Source organism: Hyaena hyaena, unplaced genomic scaffold (genome assembly GCF_003009895.1).
Source record: "Hyaena hyaena isolate Hyena2069 unplaced genomic scaffold, ASM300989v1 scaffold_233, whole genome shotgun sequence".
Classification (NCBI taxonomy): Eukaryota; Metazoa; Chordata; class Mammalia; order Carnivora; family Hyaenidae; genus Hyaena; species Hyaena hyaena.
This window is the reverse complement of record NW_024080866.1, coordinates 527,173-546,017: the sequence shown is the minus strand read 5'-3', so window position 1 is coordinate 546,017 and position 18,845 is coordinate 527,173. Positions and strand designations below refer to the sequence as shown.

The 18,845-nt window shown below is 36.7% G+C and overlaps 1 protein-coding gene across 2 annotated transcripts in view; it reads left to right on the top strand.

Annotated features, from left to right (window-relative positions):
- Positions 1–18,403, top strand: part of SLK (STE20 like kinase) — a 58,742-nt gene extending 40,339 nt beyond the window's left edge. For both annotated transcript variants that reach the window (XM_039243974.1, XM_039243972.1), the window contains 6 exons: positions 6,783–6,912; positions 7,581–7,705; positions 8,681–8,869; positions 9,413–9,538; positions 10,447–10,560; positions 14,748–18,403. In XM_039243974.1, coding sequence (XP_039099905.1) covers positions 6,783–6,912; positions 7,581–7,705; positions 8,681–8,869; positions 9,413–9,538; positions 10,447–10,560; positions 14,748–14,894 — 831 coding nt within the window. In that variant the 3' untranslated portion in view covers positions 14,895–18,403. The remainder of the gene's footprint in view (positions 1–6,782; positions 6,913–7,580; positions 7,706–8,680; positions 8,870–9,412; positions 9,539–10,446; positions 10,561–14,747) is intronic.
- Positions 18,404–18,845: the final 442 nt, after the last annotated feature.

Below are 18,845 nucleotides of genomic sequence, written 5' to 3'. Positions count from 1 at the left end.
ATGGTGGAAAGAGTAAACTCCTACTGTACTTTTTATATGATGTTGAATTCTCCTAGTACATAGGTTCCCAGGGCATTCCTTATGTAGAACTAAATTCACACTAATGGTGATATTTCAGTTGCTAATATGACAGTGGAATGTTTGGAAAGCTGACTCCAAAATGAAATAAACAAAGATGTTGATGTGTAATCCACTGTTTTCTTCTTATAATCATGATAGAAACTTATATTTTTTAAGTAGTAATGTCAATGTTTGATAGACTTTTATGACAGAATATAGAGGATGAGTGTGTAGGCTTTACACATGAAAAGAATGCCTCTATAAGAGGCCATTGTTGGGGCACCTGGGTGGCTCAGTCAAGCACCCAACTCTTGATTTCAGCTCAGGTCATGATCTCATGGTTCGTGGGTTTGAGGCCCGTGTTGAGCTCCACACAGCGTGGAGCCTGCTTGGTAGTCTCTCTCCTCCTCTGCCTCCCCCTCTTTGGCTCATGCTTGTGTGCACGAGCTCTCTCTCTCACTCTCTGTCTCTCTCAAAATAAATAAACTTAAAAAAATATATAAGGCCATTGCTTTTATAAGGTTGGGAGTTAAAAGAAAAGCCGTAAATAGTAATGTTAAATGATATATCAAAGATTTATTACTATTAAACTCAACAACATAAGCAACTAAAAATCAGATTTTAAATACTAAATACATTGGGTTTTTTTTGATTCAGAATCCAGCAGTTTAAAAAATAATGCCTGTATAAACTTTATTATAGGTTATGATAAGGCTGAGCCAATTAATATGGGTGAATTCTTTATAAAACTAGATAAGCTAGTACTTTAAACAGATTTTTTAGAATTATCTCATGACTCTATGAGGTCTTTTATACTAGGAATCATTTTTCTTTTAATTAAGTTTGCATTTAATCTGGAAGCAGAGAGAGGTGAGCTCAATTTGTAGTAATACATGTCAATTAAAGGAAGAGACATGGACTATATGTTAATGGTTGCTTTCAATTGCCATTTTAATGTGGTCTTATGTGATGTACAAGGTGGTTCCCAAACTTATACAGATTCTTGCAAAAACCTGGAAAAAACAAAAAGCACTGGGGACCATAACAAATGGAATGACAATTAAAAACTTTATTTTTGTCCAGAAGGATAAACTGCTTTTTATAATTTTAAAGGAGAGAATATTTTAACACCATGAAAAATAAGGAAAATATTTTGGAATTTAAAATTTAACAAAACTAGCCTATCTGAATAAATTTCATATTTTGGGGGAGGTTTTTGGTTTGAGGTAGTGAAAAATTTTGTCTTGGCCTAGTGTAGGGATTACTAGTTAAAGTGATAATAGCAAACACAGCATTTACTGTGTGTCAAGCACTGTACTAAATGCTTCACCTGCATGAACTCATTTAAACTCACAACATGTGAGGTAGTTTACTCTTAATACCTCTATTCTATAGGGGAGGAAATGAAAGCACATCTGAACTATGACACTGTACTGTCTCTTATATTTAAACTGTAATTTCTGTGCTTAATCTAAAACTCTTAAAAGCTTAGTTCAGTAATAGATGAAGAGGAAGTCCTTGCTTCACACATTTAATTTTGGATAGTTTGGGTTTCAAACAAGATAAGAACAATATGGTTTTTCCTTGTACAGGAATATAGACTTTTTAAATTCTAAAAGGTAATACATATTTCAGACACTAGAGTTGACATGGAGAATTTAGTTTTGAAGGAGTTAAGTGATCCCATGCTTTAATAAAATTTTGTTGGTGATTTTTCATAAAATTTTGGGAGCTAGCCTGTATTTTCAACTAAAGCTGAAGGCAATAGAAAAAGTCTTTCTGTAAATTTAATAAAGAATTTAGTAACTAGCAAATTTAAAGGTATTTCTCTTTAGCTACTGCTTTTCATGAAGGTACTAAAATGATAACTTCACAGAGTCAATTTTAAACATTTTGAGAACTTGTGAATATTAATTATATAGTCATGAAGCCAGAATGTATTTGATTGTCTAGTCCAGTGGTTTTTCAACTATACTCTTAAGAGCTCTGGAGTTTGGAAGAAGAACCTCAGGGATTCTTCAAAAAGAGAGGACTGCAGGGTTCTGGGTCCCTGCTTAGAGTTTATATCTAAAGCAGCACTACTTTTCATCTGTTGCATACAATTTGTAGTGAATTTTTTGAGAGAGGGTTTGGTTTAAAAAACAACAGCACAAACTAGAGTTTGGAAACCACTGATCTAGGTCAAAACCATTTTACAGATGAGAAAGAGGCCTCTCTGTTAGGTAACTTGTTCTAGGCCTCCCAAAACTCAACATTTGTATAATTATTCTTTCCATTTACAAAAAGTCATCAGCTGTATTCTCACCTGGGAGGTGCACTGTACTCTGACCCGCAGGGTGTTGCTCAGGCCATGATCCAGTCTTTTCAGTTGTCCTCTTGCGCAGTCTCCAGCGCCCAGCTGCAGGACGTAAGTCCCACGCATCTGTGGGAGGATGCCTTCTTCCGTTTTATCTGCTTTTTCTTCAGCTCACATGTGCTTTTTCATTGTTTGCTTCACTTGTTAAAGCCTAGAAGATTTATAGATGATAATGTCAGTAATGACAGTAATAGTAATAACCTGAAATGAACTTTATAGTGTAGTATTCTTCAAAGCGTTTTCACATTTGATTCTTACTGCCTCCACCCTCATATAGGCATGGAGTGTATCCATTTTACAGATAAGGAAATCACACCACAGAAGACTAAGCCGTCTGCTTGAAGTCACAAGTGATATTAATGGTAGAGCTGGAATTAGAACACTTAAAACACAGTGTTCTTTTTTCTGTCCACCTCACCACAAATTTTGAGATTTTCATTTCCAAGAAGTATCTGTCCAGGAGTATAAGCTTTGCACATGTGAGAAACTGAATGCTGTGATTAAATTTTTATCTTTGTGTGAAGTGACATTTTGATTTTATATATGTTTATATATATGTTTTAATTATGGATATGGTCAGAAAAGGCACATTAAAAGTGGTGATTGTAGTTCCATTTAACTTTAGTTTTCACTATTCAAATTGTCCATAATGAATAGTGAGTTGCTGTTCTCCTTGCTGTAATTTTAAATTGAGTCTGGAATTCCAGGCTGTATTCTTTCTCACAGTTTCTATAGGGAAGTGACTTGCTTATTTAGCACTATAATTTTTGTTTTTGGTGTTTGATATACACAACTGGAGTAGATAGAATACAGCTTGATTTCACCCCCTCCTTTCCCCTCTCCTGTAATTAGACTTATTTTTTTATTATTATTATTGGCAGCTGTTGGGCTCTATAGTTTTCTAAAGAATAAGAAAAACATTAATTTTTTAATGAGAGGGAGGAATTATGAATTACGATCACTTTTCTGATCATTACCATTTTTAGCTTTTGAGTTAGAATGAAATTTTGTGCAAATAGCCCAATATAATATAACCCTTTCTTACAGTTTTCTAGAACCCAGAGTTGTATTTTTAATGTTTATAGTTGTCTGATTAATATGACAAAATTCCTTATTAGTATTTAAACTTATATTTTTAGGGGGTGCATTTTACAGTTTTATGTGTTCATTTAAATTATTTGTTACTTTTATTGACCAAACCCATCTTTTTTTTTTTTTTAGGGTAAATTTGTTCAGTCTTTTTGGAATGTAAGATCACTTTTCTTTTAGATCTTAAGAGTAATTTCTAATTACAAATTCCAATGTGAATGTGTTATACTTGGCTTTTGTAGTTAGGAAATTTAAAGAAAGCTCAATAATATTAAAATTTCATTTCTTGTGAAGTAAAAAATAATAGGAATTAGTATGTGAGGGATCTGCACCTTTCAGGTAATTTTTACCTTTAATATAGAAAATTATTTCGGTGGATCAAGAAGATGTGGTTTATCTATACCATGGAATACTATATGGCAATGAGAAACAATGAAATCTGGCCATGTGTAGCAACATGGATGGACCTTGAGGGTGTTATGCTGAGCGAAATAAGTCAGGCAGAAAAGGACAAATATCATATGTTTGCACGTATAGGAGGAGTAGGAGGAACTTAACAGAGGACCAAGGGGGAGAAGAAGGGTGGAAATGGTGGGGGAAAGGGAGAGAGGCAAACCATGAGAGACTCTTGAATGCTGACAAAAACTGAGGACTGATGGATGTGGGGGGGAGGGGAGGATGGGCATGGAGGAGGGCACTAGTGGGGATGAGCACTGGGTGTTATGTGGAAACTAATTTGACAATAAACTAATTGAAAAAAAAAATTATTTCGGTTGACTGGCTGGCTCAGTTGGGAGAGCATGTGACTCTTACTGTTGGGGTTGTGAGTTCCAGCCCCGGTTTGAGGTAGAGATTTATTAAAATAAATAAATAAATGAAAGAAGAAAGGAAGAAAAGAAACAAAGAAAGTTATTTGCACAGTATTCTTGACTATGTAATTATCCAGACTTTGCTTAATTATTTAAGTCTGTGGCTCTCTAAGACAACCGGTGTCTTTGCTAATTCTCGTTGTTGGAGGCACTTGCATACATAGCTTAACTTGACTCTTACCTGTCAACTCTTATTTTACTTTCTGGAGCAGCACAATGGTAGTTTTGCCTACTCCTATATAACAGTCTTAGCTCTTATTTTACCCTTATGTATTAGCTGCTTTAGGGCAGGCTTCTGTAGTTCTTTCCATTATGTAGTTATTATCCATTGTGTGGCATGGTTTCTAGACCCTGTATTCACTGCTTTCAGTTTTCTGTGGTTTACTTTAAACTTGTGAAAATGTGATACTAAGGAAAGAGACCCACTATTCTTTATGTGGACATATAGAACCATTGGGGATCACTAGAATAGAAGCTGTTTAAAGGCAGTACTGTCTTTTCTTAATTTTAGTAACCCCATTACTGGTACAGTGCCTAGCATTTACCAGGTACTTAATAAAGGTTTTCTTTGAACTTAACTCTTATCTTGCTTTATCTAGACAAATAGAGTAATATGACCAAGAATTGAATTGACAAGAAATTCCATTTACTTTTTTGTGGCACTGACATGTATTTATTATTTACTCTTTTTAACTTTCACAAATATTTATTCACCCCCCATCTTGTACTTTTGCATTTGACTTATTTGAGTCTAAATGTAATATTTATATTTACAGTAGTTAATTTGGGTGCATTGTTTCTGTCTACACAGATATGTTTTAAAAGTCCTTTATACAAATTAATGGTACAAATGTGAAAACCTTTTGATATACCTGCAGGTTATATTAAGTTTATTATACAAGTTTGCACATAGAAATTTTACAATGAAATTAGAGAAACAATTTTTATTATAAGTGATATTTACTGTAGGAAAATGACAAGCTTGAACAACTTTCTTTGTTATAATTGACTAAAAAATAGGCATGGAGATTTTGTATCTCTTTAAATAAAACTCAAATGGCGTTATTCTAGATAGTTGAAATTAAATATTGTAGGTTTTTTCTGTGATAAAAATTTGCCTATAGTCAAGTTCATAATTGTATTTTACAGAGGCAATTTATTAGTCTTTCTGCTAGTGTGTGTTTGTATTTATGCTGAAGTACTAATTATGACACAGATGAGGCAGTAGTATTTATAACTTCAGATTCACAGGACGTCATGAATGGGAATAGCCCTGATTCTTACCTCCAGACACATAGTAAGGCATGCACCTTGAGGAACACTGCTAGACCCACTCTCTGTGCGTTGAAGAGAGGCTGGTAGTGATCCAGGTCCTGTCAGATTCTGTCCAAGGCACAAAGAATAGATCCAAAATAGATCTTGAGGTTTTATCTTCTCTTGGATGTGCAACAGGAGGGATTATGGGTAGAGTGCCACTTAAAATCCTAAATTTCTACATCTACACTCAAATTGATCAGAATACCCCTTAATCTAATCATATATAGACTGGTGTAACTGCCAAGAGAGGGATGGAGAGCCAAACATTACTGGCAAAATTTACATTTCTTCAATTTAGATATTGTTCCTTTTCTTCTGTGAATGTGTGATCTAGCATAAAAACCATAAGTCACTTTAACATTTCCGTTTTTATATAGTTATCATTTTTTTAAAGCATAAATTTGGCATTTAGGCAAATAGTGTCTACTCAGTAAATAGTTGTTGAATGAATGAGTGAATCACAAACATGTTGGTAGAATTCTCTGATTATTAGGAATTTTGTGTATATTTATAAAATGTAACTCACTTTATGAGTCCTAGTTCACATTTCTCTAGCAATGCACTATTTCTCATTAAGTCCACAAACTGTGGTTCTTTTTAGGCACATGCTATAGATACAGAAACTATCTTTCTCTGTTAGTGTTGCCATGGTATTTCTTCCTAAGTCTTTATTAGAGATATTAAATATTCTGATATGTGTCTTACTTATTTGCTCTCTATTCTTTTTCTCATAAAAGGCATTTCTTATTGTATCGACACGATAGTGTAACAAATGGTCAGTTTTAGAATCTCTATTATTTTCCTGAAGACACTCATATCATAGGGCATTCTGATTATGAGTGGGTGACTTTTTCATGTGTATTATTTTTAATAGTGAGTTTAGAATATTATGTACCCTAGTATTTTTTTCTGGTCTTGACTTGCGTGACTACTACATTTATATATTGCTATATAATTGGTGATTTTTAAATCTGGTTAACTTTAGAAACTTGGTTTTAAAATCTTGATAGATACTAATATATATAGTCATATAGATAAATGGATGTTTCACTCAGTAGATGCTTATTAACTGATGGTTAACTGTCTAATAGGAACAAGAATTTGTTCAGAAGCAACAACAAGAATTAGATGGTTCTCTGAAAAAGATCATCCAACAGCAAAAGGCAGAACTAGCCAATATTGAAAGAGAGTGCCTGAATAACAAACAGCAGCTCATGAGAGGTATATGAAATTATGATATATAAAATGGTATCTGAAGACCGTTGCTGAGATATATTTATGTATCTCATATCCATAATATCAAATAATTGGAAACTATTTGAATGCTTTCCTTTGCTAGAATGATAGAAAGATAAAGTTGAGGTTAATAAGAGAAAAAGCTCTATGTAAAATTTTAAGAATTTGAATTTTTAAATTTCTTTATAAAGTTAAATTCTGTACGGCACAGAATCAATGCCTTTGTGACAGGAGAAGTGAACATAAACATAAAATCCTTAAAACATCTTTTTGTGCAGATGATGCTAGAGCCTTACGTTATAGTTTGTATATTCATTATGCCTTATTAGTGTTGGCATACTTAATGGCATCATGATAGAGTGAGATATCAAACACTTGAAAAAAAGCTTAGGTTTTTTTCTTTCTCACTAAGATGATTAAAAGGAATTTTGGTGTTGTGGGGTGGGGGGCATTCTCTGTTCATAGACCATTAGAACAGAATGGTAAATAGTGATAGATATTATCTGTCCATTGGTAATACTTCATTTATAGTTCAGAATGTCAGTGTGTATAAGTTAGTGTATATAGAATACGTTTATGTAAATATTAAAATAAAGACCAAAGTACATTAGTAAAAAGAACAAGGTAACATTTTGAAAATTGCTTTCTTCTAGCTCGGGAAGCTGCAATTTGGGAGCTTGAAGAACGACACTTACAAGAAAAACACCAGCTGCTCAAACAGCAACTTAAAGATCAGTATTTCATGCAAAGACATCAGCTACTTAAGCGCCATGAGAAGGTTAATGAAAGGAAAATTGGTTTGCTTTTTGTTCATTTGAAGTTTGCTGAGTTATTCATTTTTGAAACTTCTGTTTCGTAGAGAATAGATTTTAGATTTCCTTTCTATTTTTTTTAATCCTAACATTTCTTTGGTGAAGTTTGGAGTAATTAATTGTATCTTGATCATGATTGCAAACTTCTTTTCTAGGAGTTTCATGGAAGGTGACTGATTTCAATGCTTAAGTCCTCTTCTACATTGTAATCATGCTGTCTCTCAAAGGCAGCTATAGTGGCTCCATTTATGGTTCAAATATTTTAAAAATGTGGACTTCCTTAGTAATAAGAATTTCAATAGAAGACTCTTATGTAAAGCTTACTAATAGCTTTATTATTTTTTTTAACGTTTATTTTCTTTTTTGAGAGACAGAGAGACAGAGCATGAGCAGGGGAGGGGCAGAGAGAGAGGGAGACACAGAATCCGAAGCAGCTCCAAGATGCAAGCTGTCAGCACAGAGCCCGACGAGGGGCTCAAACTCACAGACTGTGAGATCATGACCTAAGCCAAAGTCGTATGCTCAACTGACTGAGCCACCCAGGCTTCCCAACTAATAGCTTTATTTTTGTTATAAACTATATTTGACTGAAAGTTTGCTGGTTGATAATGCAACAAAGAAGGGAATAATTTGGGGAAGCAACAAAAGGACACATTTGAGCATACGTGTGGGTACTGAGTATTAAATTATATCTGGGGCACCTGAATGGCTCAGTCAGCTGAGTGTCCAACTTTGGCTCAGGTCATGATCTCAGTTTGGGACTTCAAGCTCCGCACTGGGTTCTGTGCTGGCAGCTCAGAATCTGGAGCCTAGAGCCTGCTTCAGATTCTGTCTCCCTTTCTCTCTGCCTCCCTCTTGCTTCCATTCTGTCTCTCTCTCAATACAAAATTATAATTTTAAATTATATCTACATCACTGGATTGTGTTTGATACTTTCTTAGGAAACAGAACAAATGCAGCGTTACAATCAGCGACTTATTGAGGAATTGAAAAACAGACAGACTCAAGAAAGAGCAAGACTCCCTAAGATTCAGCGCAGTGAAGCCAAGACTCGAATGGCCATGTTTAAGAAAAGCTTGAGAATTAACTCAACGGCCACACCAGATCAGGACCGTGACAAAATTAAGCAGGTAAATAAGCCAGTTATTCCCTTCTAAGTTTAAAAAATTAGAATGTTCTTTAGAAGTGTCACATAATTATGTCATAAACATTTCCAGCCCCTTGGGCTTTTTGATATTTTCTTTAGCTTTGTGGGCGGGGGCTGGTTACATGACATATACCACCTTAGTATTCCTAGGGTGGTGGCCACAGAGGGCCCCATGCCCCACACCAGATCTTGGGCACTAAAACCAACCCTGGGAGTTAGGTGACTTGTACAGCTTTTGAAGTTAAAATGTTGAGGCCTCACTGTGCTTCTATGGTCTCAGGTACCACACATAAATGAACTGTCGTCACTGAGCAGATAGTAGGAATGAGGTTTTAATCAGATGCCCCTGCCCTCCCCGCTCCACCCAAAGCCGGAATGTAGACTCCAGCGTGAGTCACAGTACAATATTAGTACTTGCAGCTTTAGTTTTTTGTACTTTTAAGATTTATTAAATTCCTCATTACTCCTTTGGAAGATGCAGGAATTATATTGCTTGTGAACAGTATTTTCTTTTTCTTATTTATAGTTTGCTGCTCAAGAAGAAAAGAGGCAGAAAAATGAAAGAATGGCTCAGCATCAGAAACATGAAAATCAAATGCGGGACCTTCAGCTGCAGTGTGAAGCCAATGTCCGAGAGCTGCATCAGCTGCAGGTCAGCTAGAGAAGCATGAGAACTGAGCTGGTGGGAGCAGGCCAGTATGAGCGGTGGTTTGAGAAATGGTAGTGAAGCAGGATAAACTACTGTACTCATGGAAATGCTGGGATTGAGAGGTCTGTGTTCTGTATAGGCCCAAGTAAAGATCAGTTTAGTATCATAGGCACTTGTTTAGATTTTATATAACCATGAGTAATATAAACATGAAACTAATTGTAACCCAAGAAGTTGAGTCTTTCAAAAGCAATGTTACTTTTAGTCTCTTTTGCAAAGAAGATGAACAGTTTTCAAAATGAGGTAGGTGGTTTTGTTAGCAGATTCTGCATTTAAAATTTCATTTAGGGAGAAATAGTTCATTTTCTTCTAGGTTTTTGAAAAAAGCGATAAACTAAATACATGAGAATTTTTCTCCTAAGAATTTTAAAGGTTACCCTAGAGGGACTGTTTTGGGACCTTATCTGGAGTATGCAGCCCACCTAGCATATATTAGCCTAAAATGTTTAAGATTTCAGGATAATGTATACATTATTGATACTCTACATATTTTTTTAATTTATCCAAGTAGAGTAGTCCCAATCCCACATTCTGCTACCAGTGGGTAAAATGCATAGAAGATGCCCTTTGAAGTGTCAGTTTTATGAGCAGACCTCCTTAGAAAGGAAAAACAGGATCAAACTATATTTTAGTTCTTTTAATATGGTAAGTAACAGATATAACTTCTAAACTTGCAAAAATGAAGCTATGACTCATTTCATAGTTCTTAACCCTGGGTTTTTAGAGGAGAATCTGAACCTCAGTAATTGTTTGATAAGTTTGATGAGTACTTTATTATTTTGAAAGGTAATTATATTTGTGAAAATTTGCTTAGTTGATTGGAAATTTTTTAATCCATACTTTATTTTCAGAATGAAAAATGCCACCTATTGGTTGAGCATGAAACTCAGAAACTCAAGGAATTAGATGAGGAACACAGCCAAGAATTAAAGGAATGGAGAGAGAAATTGAGACCTAGGAAAAAGGTAATTTTAAAAGCTTTAGTTAAAATGTTTCTGTTCATCCATTCATCCACCCAGTTATTGGCTGTTTACATAATAAGTATCAGGTACGGGAGATACAGATATGAAGAGACAAAGCCCCTATCCCTCAAATGTTCAGAATGTACTGACAAGGAATTACAAATGAGTAGGATCATTGCTATGAAGGAGGTAAACATAGGAGACTGGAGACGGGAGCAGAGTGTTCAGGCCAAGGGGAAAGAGTGCTTTAGTCTGACTGGGAAGGTAGGGAGCTTTACAGAGATGGATTGTAAGCCAAGTGAGACTTTAGGATGAGCAAGATCTTGATAGACATACAAATATGTTGGGGTGTGATGGACAATTTAAGTACAGAGAAGAGAATGGGTGAAAATGGTGTGTATGGGAATCATAAGTAGCTCCATGTCATTGCGGCATCGGGGGATTGTGCTTGTGTGTGGCATTAAGGAGGGAGAGAAAGAAGTGATGACGACTCAGTCTGGACAAGTTGACTGGAGCCAGATTACAAGGCCCTTGTATGATAATAAATTGATAATCCAGTAAAATAGGAAAGGCTTCCCTCCTCATCTAGCTCTCTGCCATCTTCCTTTTTTGTACTTCCTTTTTGATTCCCTGCTAGCCTGGTCCAGTTGGTCAACCATTTCAACTCTTTTTTTTTCTGTCACTATGTTTTTTATTTTCTCTTGGGCTTTCTATCTACTATACCTTTTGACCATTCCTTTTTTCCATTTATTCATTTAGTCAATTAAAAAATATATGTATTTAGTACCTACTGTGTGTTAAATGTGTCTAGAAGAAGTGAAATGGCCAAGTCAGTAAATAGTATGGCTTTTTTTCCTCAATTTTTAGATTGTCTTGGAGAGAGAGCACAAGTAGAGGAGAGGGGAAGAGAGAGAGAAAGAGAGAGAGTCTCAAGCAGGCTCCACACTGAGCTGACACGAGGCTCAATCCCAGGATCCTAGGATCATGACTTGAGCCAGAATCAACAGTTGGACATTCAGCCAACTGAGCCACCTAGGTGCCCCAGATAAGCAGTATGGCTTTTTAATTTAAATTTTATTTATTGTTAATTTTTGAATATATAATACATTCATATGGATTGAAATTCAAAAAGTAGAGAAGGGCCTTTCTCCAGTTTAACTCTTTGAAGTCTAGCTTTCATCTCAGACTCTGCAGCTGAACTCGTTGACTATGGTCGTAAGTGAGTTGCTAACAGCCACATCTTATGGTATTATCGAACTGTTGTTAAAAATTTTGTTTCTTAAAATTCTCTTCTTGTCCAACTTTTGTGACTATCTTCTTTCTCTGTGCTCTTTATCATTTTTCTTTGTCTTCTAGTCATCTGAAACATAGACATCTCCCATTTTTACACCTTTGATGATTCTGTGCCTTCATCTGTTGCATAATTAAGGATGATTCCTGGGGTACCTGGGTGGCTTAGTCAGTTAAGTGTCCTACTTCAGCTTAGATCATGATCTCACTGGTCACAAATTCAAGCCCCACGTTAGGCTCTGTGCTAACAGTTCAGAGTCTGGAGCCTGCTTTGGATTCTGCGTCTCCCTCTCTCTCTCTGCCTCTCCTCCCCCTCAAATAAAATAAATATTAAAAATTAAGGATGATTCCAGAACTTGTACAGGAAGGAATTCTAAAGTCCTATAGATCTGGGTTCAAATCTTCATGCTGACGTGATTAATTTTGTCATGATTAATTAACATTCCTAAGCCTAGATTTACTCATTAGTAAAACAAAGATGACACTACATACCTAACTGGGGTTGTTCAGACAGTTAAAAGAAGTGATGTGTGTACATCACCTCCTAGTACCTGAGCTGTACTCAAGGTTCAATGAATGGTTGCTATTGCTATTATTCAGTAGCTTATTTATTTTGAGAGAGTGTGCACATGTGTGGGTTAGGTTCAGAGAGAATCCCAAGCAGGCACTGTGCTATCAGCTTGGAGCCCAGTCAGGGCTCAGTCTCATAAACTGTGAGGTCAAGACCTGAGGAAATCAAGAGTCGAACGCTTAACTGACTGAGCCATCTAGGCATCCCTGCTATTGCTGTTGTTTATTGTTTTATTATTATTGGTTCATACTCTAAGCTCCTATTTTCCACCTGAATGTTCCATTCCTTCTTATTTCATTCAGACCTCTGTTCCTATGTCATCTCATCGAAGGTTTCTTTTTCTGATGACTGTGTATAAAATAGCTGCCATGCCCACCTCAGACATTCCTTGTCTCCTCACCTTTGTTTTCCTTCATAACATTCTTTTAATGTTTTGTTTTGTTTTGTTTTTTTAATTTATTTCTGAGAGAGACAGAGACAGAGACAGCCTGAGCAGGGGAGGGTCAGAGAGAGAGGGAGACACAGAATCTGAAACAGGCTCCAGGCTCTGAGCTAGGTGTCAGCACAGAGCCCAGTGTGGGGCTCGAACCCACGAACCACGAGATCATGACCTGAGCCGAAGTCGGACTCTTAACCGACTGAGCCACCCAGGCGCCCCTCCTTCATAGCATCTTCACCAGGAGACAGACACATTTGTTTATTGTTTTCTCCCACTAGAATGCATGCTCCTTGAAAACAAAGACATTATCTCTTTGTTCTTTGATACATATCTGCTTCTAGAATGGTTCCTGGCATATTATGATGATCAATACATACTTGTTGAATGTTTACTAAAGATTGTAAACTCAGTGAAAGTAAAACTGAACTCAGCAGCCTTTCTCCTTCATCTCCATCTCTTTTCCTCCTCTCAGTCCCACCTACCATCACTGTTCTTCCTGATACCCTGTCCTCTTAATTACATCTAGTCGAGCAACGTGAATTATCTTTCATTTCCATCACATCCCATTTCAGTGAGATGACAAATAACTTTGACTTTTCTTTTTAGAAAATTTCTCATTCCCATTACTATCATTCTGCTTGCTTTAAATTGTTCAGTAACGTCGTAATGAGCCTTCTGATCTTGAGTTCCTTTTCGTTTCTTCCTACTTGCCTGCCATCAGCAGAGTATATTCAAGAACATCTCTGATACTGGCATTGTGGTATTGATAAAGCTACAGTTCCATCAGAATAAAACACAAATTCTTCATTTTGACTTTGAAGCTGTCATAGTGCCATACCATTGGCCACAAACTTTTTTTTTTGTTTATTTTTGAGAGAGAGAGATAGTGTGAGTGGGGGAGGGGCAGAGAGAGAAGGAGACACAGAATCCAAAGTAGGCTCCAGGCTCTGAGCTAGCTGTCAGCACAGAGTCTGATGCGGGGCTCGAATCTAGGCACTGTGAGATCATGACCTTAACCAGTCAGATGCTTAACCGGCTGAGCCACCCAGGCACCCTGGCCACAGTCATACTTCCTAGCTGCATGTCCCACAGGCCACTTTGTACCTGTTCATATTCTGGTATTGGGTATAATCACCATTACTCACACCAAGTCTGTGGTTTCCTGTCCATGTGCATTGTTTCAGCCCCCTCTGTCTGGCATACCTTCCACATCCTGTCTATCAAATTCTTATTTTTCCTTCAAGACTGAGCTCATGTTTCACTTCTAAGCGAACACTTCCTGTTTCTTTCCATTTTCTCCTATACTTTGTGCCTCTACAGCAGCACTTATCCCTGAGTCACTTGTCTACAACGTCATCAATACCTAGAGTATTTATTAAGTACTTAACTATATTTGCTCTGTATTGTGGGGATATAAAGATGAATCTGCTTTAGGGCCTAGCTTCAAACAGCTTATTGTCCAGTGTGGAAGAAAAGACATGCACACTAAAAATCAAAATAAAAAACAGAAAATGGAAAGCGCCATGTGGGAGAGACAGGTAATGGTTAATAACAGGTGCCATCTTTTGAGTGCCTAGTATGTTTCACGTTTAATCCTCACATAGCAACCCATTGAGGTAGGTGACATTGTCCCAGTTTTACAACAGAGGAGTAAAATGAATCTGTAATAGGGAGAAGGTGAGTAATTGACCCAAGTTATACATTCATATGGCTGAGCCAGAGGCTTGAGTCTAGGGCTGTGCACAGCCTATTCTAAACATTGAGCACTCCGGTCCTCCTTAGGATGGCATACAGAGAGAGTGTTTTGAGCAAATAGTTTTATTCTTGGCTGTCAGAGTAAATTCTGTTTATAATCCCAGCACATAATTTCTTTTTCCCTTCCTTTTTAAGACACTGGAAGAAGAGTTTGCCAGGAAACTGCAGGAACAGGAGGTGTTCTTTAAAATGACTGGAGAGTCTGAATGCCTTAACCCATCAACCCAGAGCCGGATCTCCAAGTTTTATCCTATTCCTAGCTTGCATTCCACAGGGTCATAACAATAGGAAGCAGTCTATGGTTGGGTTTGGCTTCTTAAATATGTCATTCTGTTCTCTTCATCTTCTGCCACAGTCTTTATCAGAGAGCTTACGAAGACAATCACCTGCCTCACCTTCTAGGTGTTTTTTGTTTGTTTGTTTATTTAGCAAAGATGAAGGGAAAGGAACCGTGACAGATGCTAGGCCATGTTGGCGAAGTGGCATCTTGCAGTAATTCCCTAAGGTGATTTTGTATATTAATCTTAAAAATTGTGTTCTTTAGACACTGTTACATGAAAAACTTTAGAGATAAAATGTTTGAAGTTATTTTTTTAAAAAATGTGTTAGGTCACAGTATTAGTGAATATCTTTTTACCTGACCTAACTTCTCAGTGATGCCTAAATTCTGTAGTTGCAACTCTGCTGTCAAAAGAGTTGGAATAATTTTCTTTCGGTGAATCTGCTCTCATGAAAAAGCTATGAGTTGCTGAAAATACCATATTGGTTGAGTAAATAAATCTATTTTATCTTTAAATAGCAACAAACTCTTTTTAAAAAGAAACATTATTTCCATAATTTGTCTAAAATAATTACCTGTTCGGTCATGAGCTAATAATTAAGGGTGCTAGTTTTATTAAAATAGTGCCTAAAACACTAAATTTCAGTGCAGTCTAAAGTAGGCTTTTCTGTTTTGATTCAACAGGAACAAACCTCCTTAGCATTAAGCATTATTGTTTTTTAAAATCTTGCTCCTATTACCATTTGATGAAATTTTCATCCTAAAATCTATGTTGTGCACGGTTGGAAAGATGAAGAAAAAGGAGCTTTTAGATACTGAAATTCGGCATATAACACTCACCAAATTAAAAGTATAGGCTTAGCATTCCAGCTCATTTCCTAAAATAGACTGTGAGCTGGGTCAGTGACCTCACCCATCCTAGCACACTTTGTCCATTGAAGAAGACTCTGCCCAAGGCCTGCAGGCTCTGCGTTAAATGTGCTTTCTGAAATTAATCTTAAAAGAGGCATTTGTTCAGAATACTTTTTTAAAAAGCATTTAAATAAAATAGGCAACATCAGAAATGGCTGTGTTGTTGAGAGAAAGTCATTTATATTTTGATTTTATTTAGTTCCATGTTTAAATTATTTGGTTTGAGTGGGAAAAGCCTGAAACCTTTACCATATGGTTGCTGATCCGTGTAATTACTAATGAAATGTTCACTCTTGGTCCTTCTTGCGACTTAGAATTCCAAGGTCAAGGTCAGGTCAAGCAGTATTATGAAACATACTTTGGTCGGTGAGATGGCACATTTGTAAATCAGGCCTGCTGCTTGCCACTTCCAACCTGTTCTCTTCGAAGAGTACCAGGTACCAAATGTGGAAGTTTCATATTTTAGGTATATTACATTTGAGGCTGGTGAAACATTCAAGTGTAATTTGGTGGGAACACTGATTCATGTTAAGAAAATGTAAATATGTGTAGCACTTTCTTGCAGTTAATTTGAAAACTTTGAATGCTGAACCTTATTTTGTCAGTGGTTTAGATGATTTAAAAATGCATGTGTGATTTTAATTTTGTAATTGTTTTGACAAGCATAATTTCTTGGACAACTTTGTAGGTAGCCTTAACTTCTGGCCAAGTTTGTTTTTTATATAAGTATATATACATATATATGTATTATGTATGGTTGTAAATTCATACACTTATCACATTGAATGTGTTACTGTATACAAAACTCTTAATGCTTTATTCTCAAATGCTGGGTTGAAAAATGTTTTGAAAGCCTTTTAAAGTATATATCTTTATAAAGTAATATTCAGGATGATGATGGAAATTGTTTATATTATTATGATAAACGTGACAGTATAATGTTACCCAATGTATTTAATGATTTATTTGCAGAGGGAGAGAAGTGAAAGGTTCTTATACTACTCTCTCCTTTGAAATTTTCAGTTTATTGGCTTTATAAAAATAATCCAGGTAGTGGACATTTTTCCAGTATCTTTTAAAGGATATCCTGTGTGCTAAATAGCTTGTGGCACATAAATAATTTGGTCTGAATATTTGATTCTTTTTATTCTTTTCAACTTGACTTGAGAGTATTAAATAAAAGAGGCTCAGAGTAGAATGGTTGACACTCTGGTAAGTTTATTAACAAATCTTGTAAAACCCTTAAAACTGCCCTTTGGATTCAGTGTCCTTGCTGGAGTTCTCTTTCATATATGACCATATTCATGTGGGTGCAGGACTGCAAAATGATACATATATAGAGGTGAAGATTTCATTTTAATGCTTAAGTTACATGAATCTTTTCAGGAAGCGTTTTGTTACAGAAATGCTGTTTTTACCCATCCCTGCTCATTTCTTGTTAAGCCCTATATTCAGATAGATAATAGTGGTCATTTGTTCCTGCGTGTGAAGTGTAGGTGGGGAACTGGGGACAGGCACAGACTTCCTTGAAATCAAAGGGTACAGTCAGATCCATTCCTGATTTGGTGGTTTTGTTGCTGTGGCAGAATACATGATGAAACACATAAAAGAAAGTCTCTGTGTGTGCCCTAGCGCCAGCCTCCCTCTTCTCCGTACGTGCTGTGAACACACCGCACACCACACTTCTGCAGGCCTGGCTCCAGAGCCCGCTGCACAAGGTTGCCTTTCCTCGTCCTGTCTGTCTGTAGTTGAGTGTGAACTGCTGAATTAGCTGCTATTCTTTATGGAGTCACAATTAAGCTTTTTCTTACCCTTTCCAGTGGGGAAGCTATGGGGGGGGGGCGGGGGGTAAAGAGGAAATTGAGAATGCTTATACTTTGTTGAAAATATTGGAACTTTCCTGTGACAGGATACGACAAATTGTAATTAAATATAAACCGAACCAGAGCTACCTCCAAGTAGTGTTTCCTCAAGCACAAAGCTCTCAGGCATACGAGACCCACTGTAACAGAGGGTCTCTGATTTCTTGAGCATCAGCGAGTTCAGAAGTAACTGTGTTTTGTACTCTGTTAGTTCCCTGGTGACTACACACTTTCTCCCATTCCACACTGTGCTTAAATGACAAAGACTCTTCTGAGAAGCCAAATTCTGTCTGAGATTAGCTATAGATATTGATTACAGGAGGGCTTAGAACTGGGGTGGAAGAAGAGTTACTTTAGCTCCAGTTCTCAGGATCTTCTGATGAAACACATCACTTCTTTTCAAGGAGATGATCTTTTATAGGAAATGGGATATTTTAAATGCTTTTCTTGAAGGCTCAACAGTTAATGTGTCTATTGTTGCTAGTCTGTGGCTGACATGGTTTTGATAATGGCTTTAAAATTTCTGCTGAGCTTGAGTAGAATGTTACACCAGTTTTAAATGTTGGCTGCAGCTTTCAGTGATCCTTTGCTGATTTTTACAGTGTAATAACCTCATAAGCTAAGTTTTCAGAATGAATTTTGTTTCCAGTTATGCCTCTTGTCTATTTGGGAGCAACATGTCTTTTCAATCATGGGATTGACAAATGAAAAATAAAGTTATTTCTTAATCTTCTCTGGTAAGTGGTCTTTTTTTTTTTTTTTAATTTTTATAGTTTATTTTTGAGACAGAGAGAGACAGAACATGAGCTGGTGAGGGGCAGAGAGAGAGGGAGACAGAATCTGAAACAGGCTCCAGGTTCTGAGCTGCCAGCACAGAACCCGATGTGGGGCTCGAACCCACGAACCGCGAGATCATGACCTGAGCCGAAGTCAGATGCTTAACCGACTGAGCCACCCAGGTGCCCCTGGTAAGTGGTCTTTTATTAAGAATCTTTGATACTGGGTTGTCCTGCATGAGAACATCTTGCAGCATTTTTTGTCCTAGTTACATTTTTAACCCTCATAGTCCTCCAAGCCTCTGGACCCTTCCCGACTTGCTCGTGTTCCCACCTGACTCATCACCACACAGAATAATGTAGTTTTTACTACTAACTTGGAAAGGGGGTGTCTTTTAGCCTG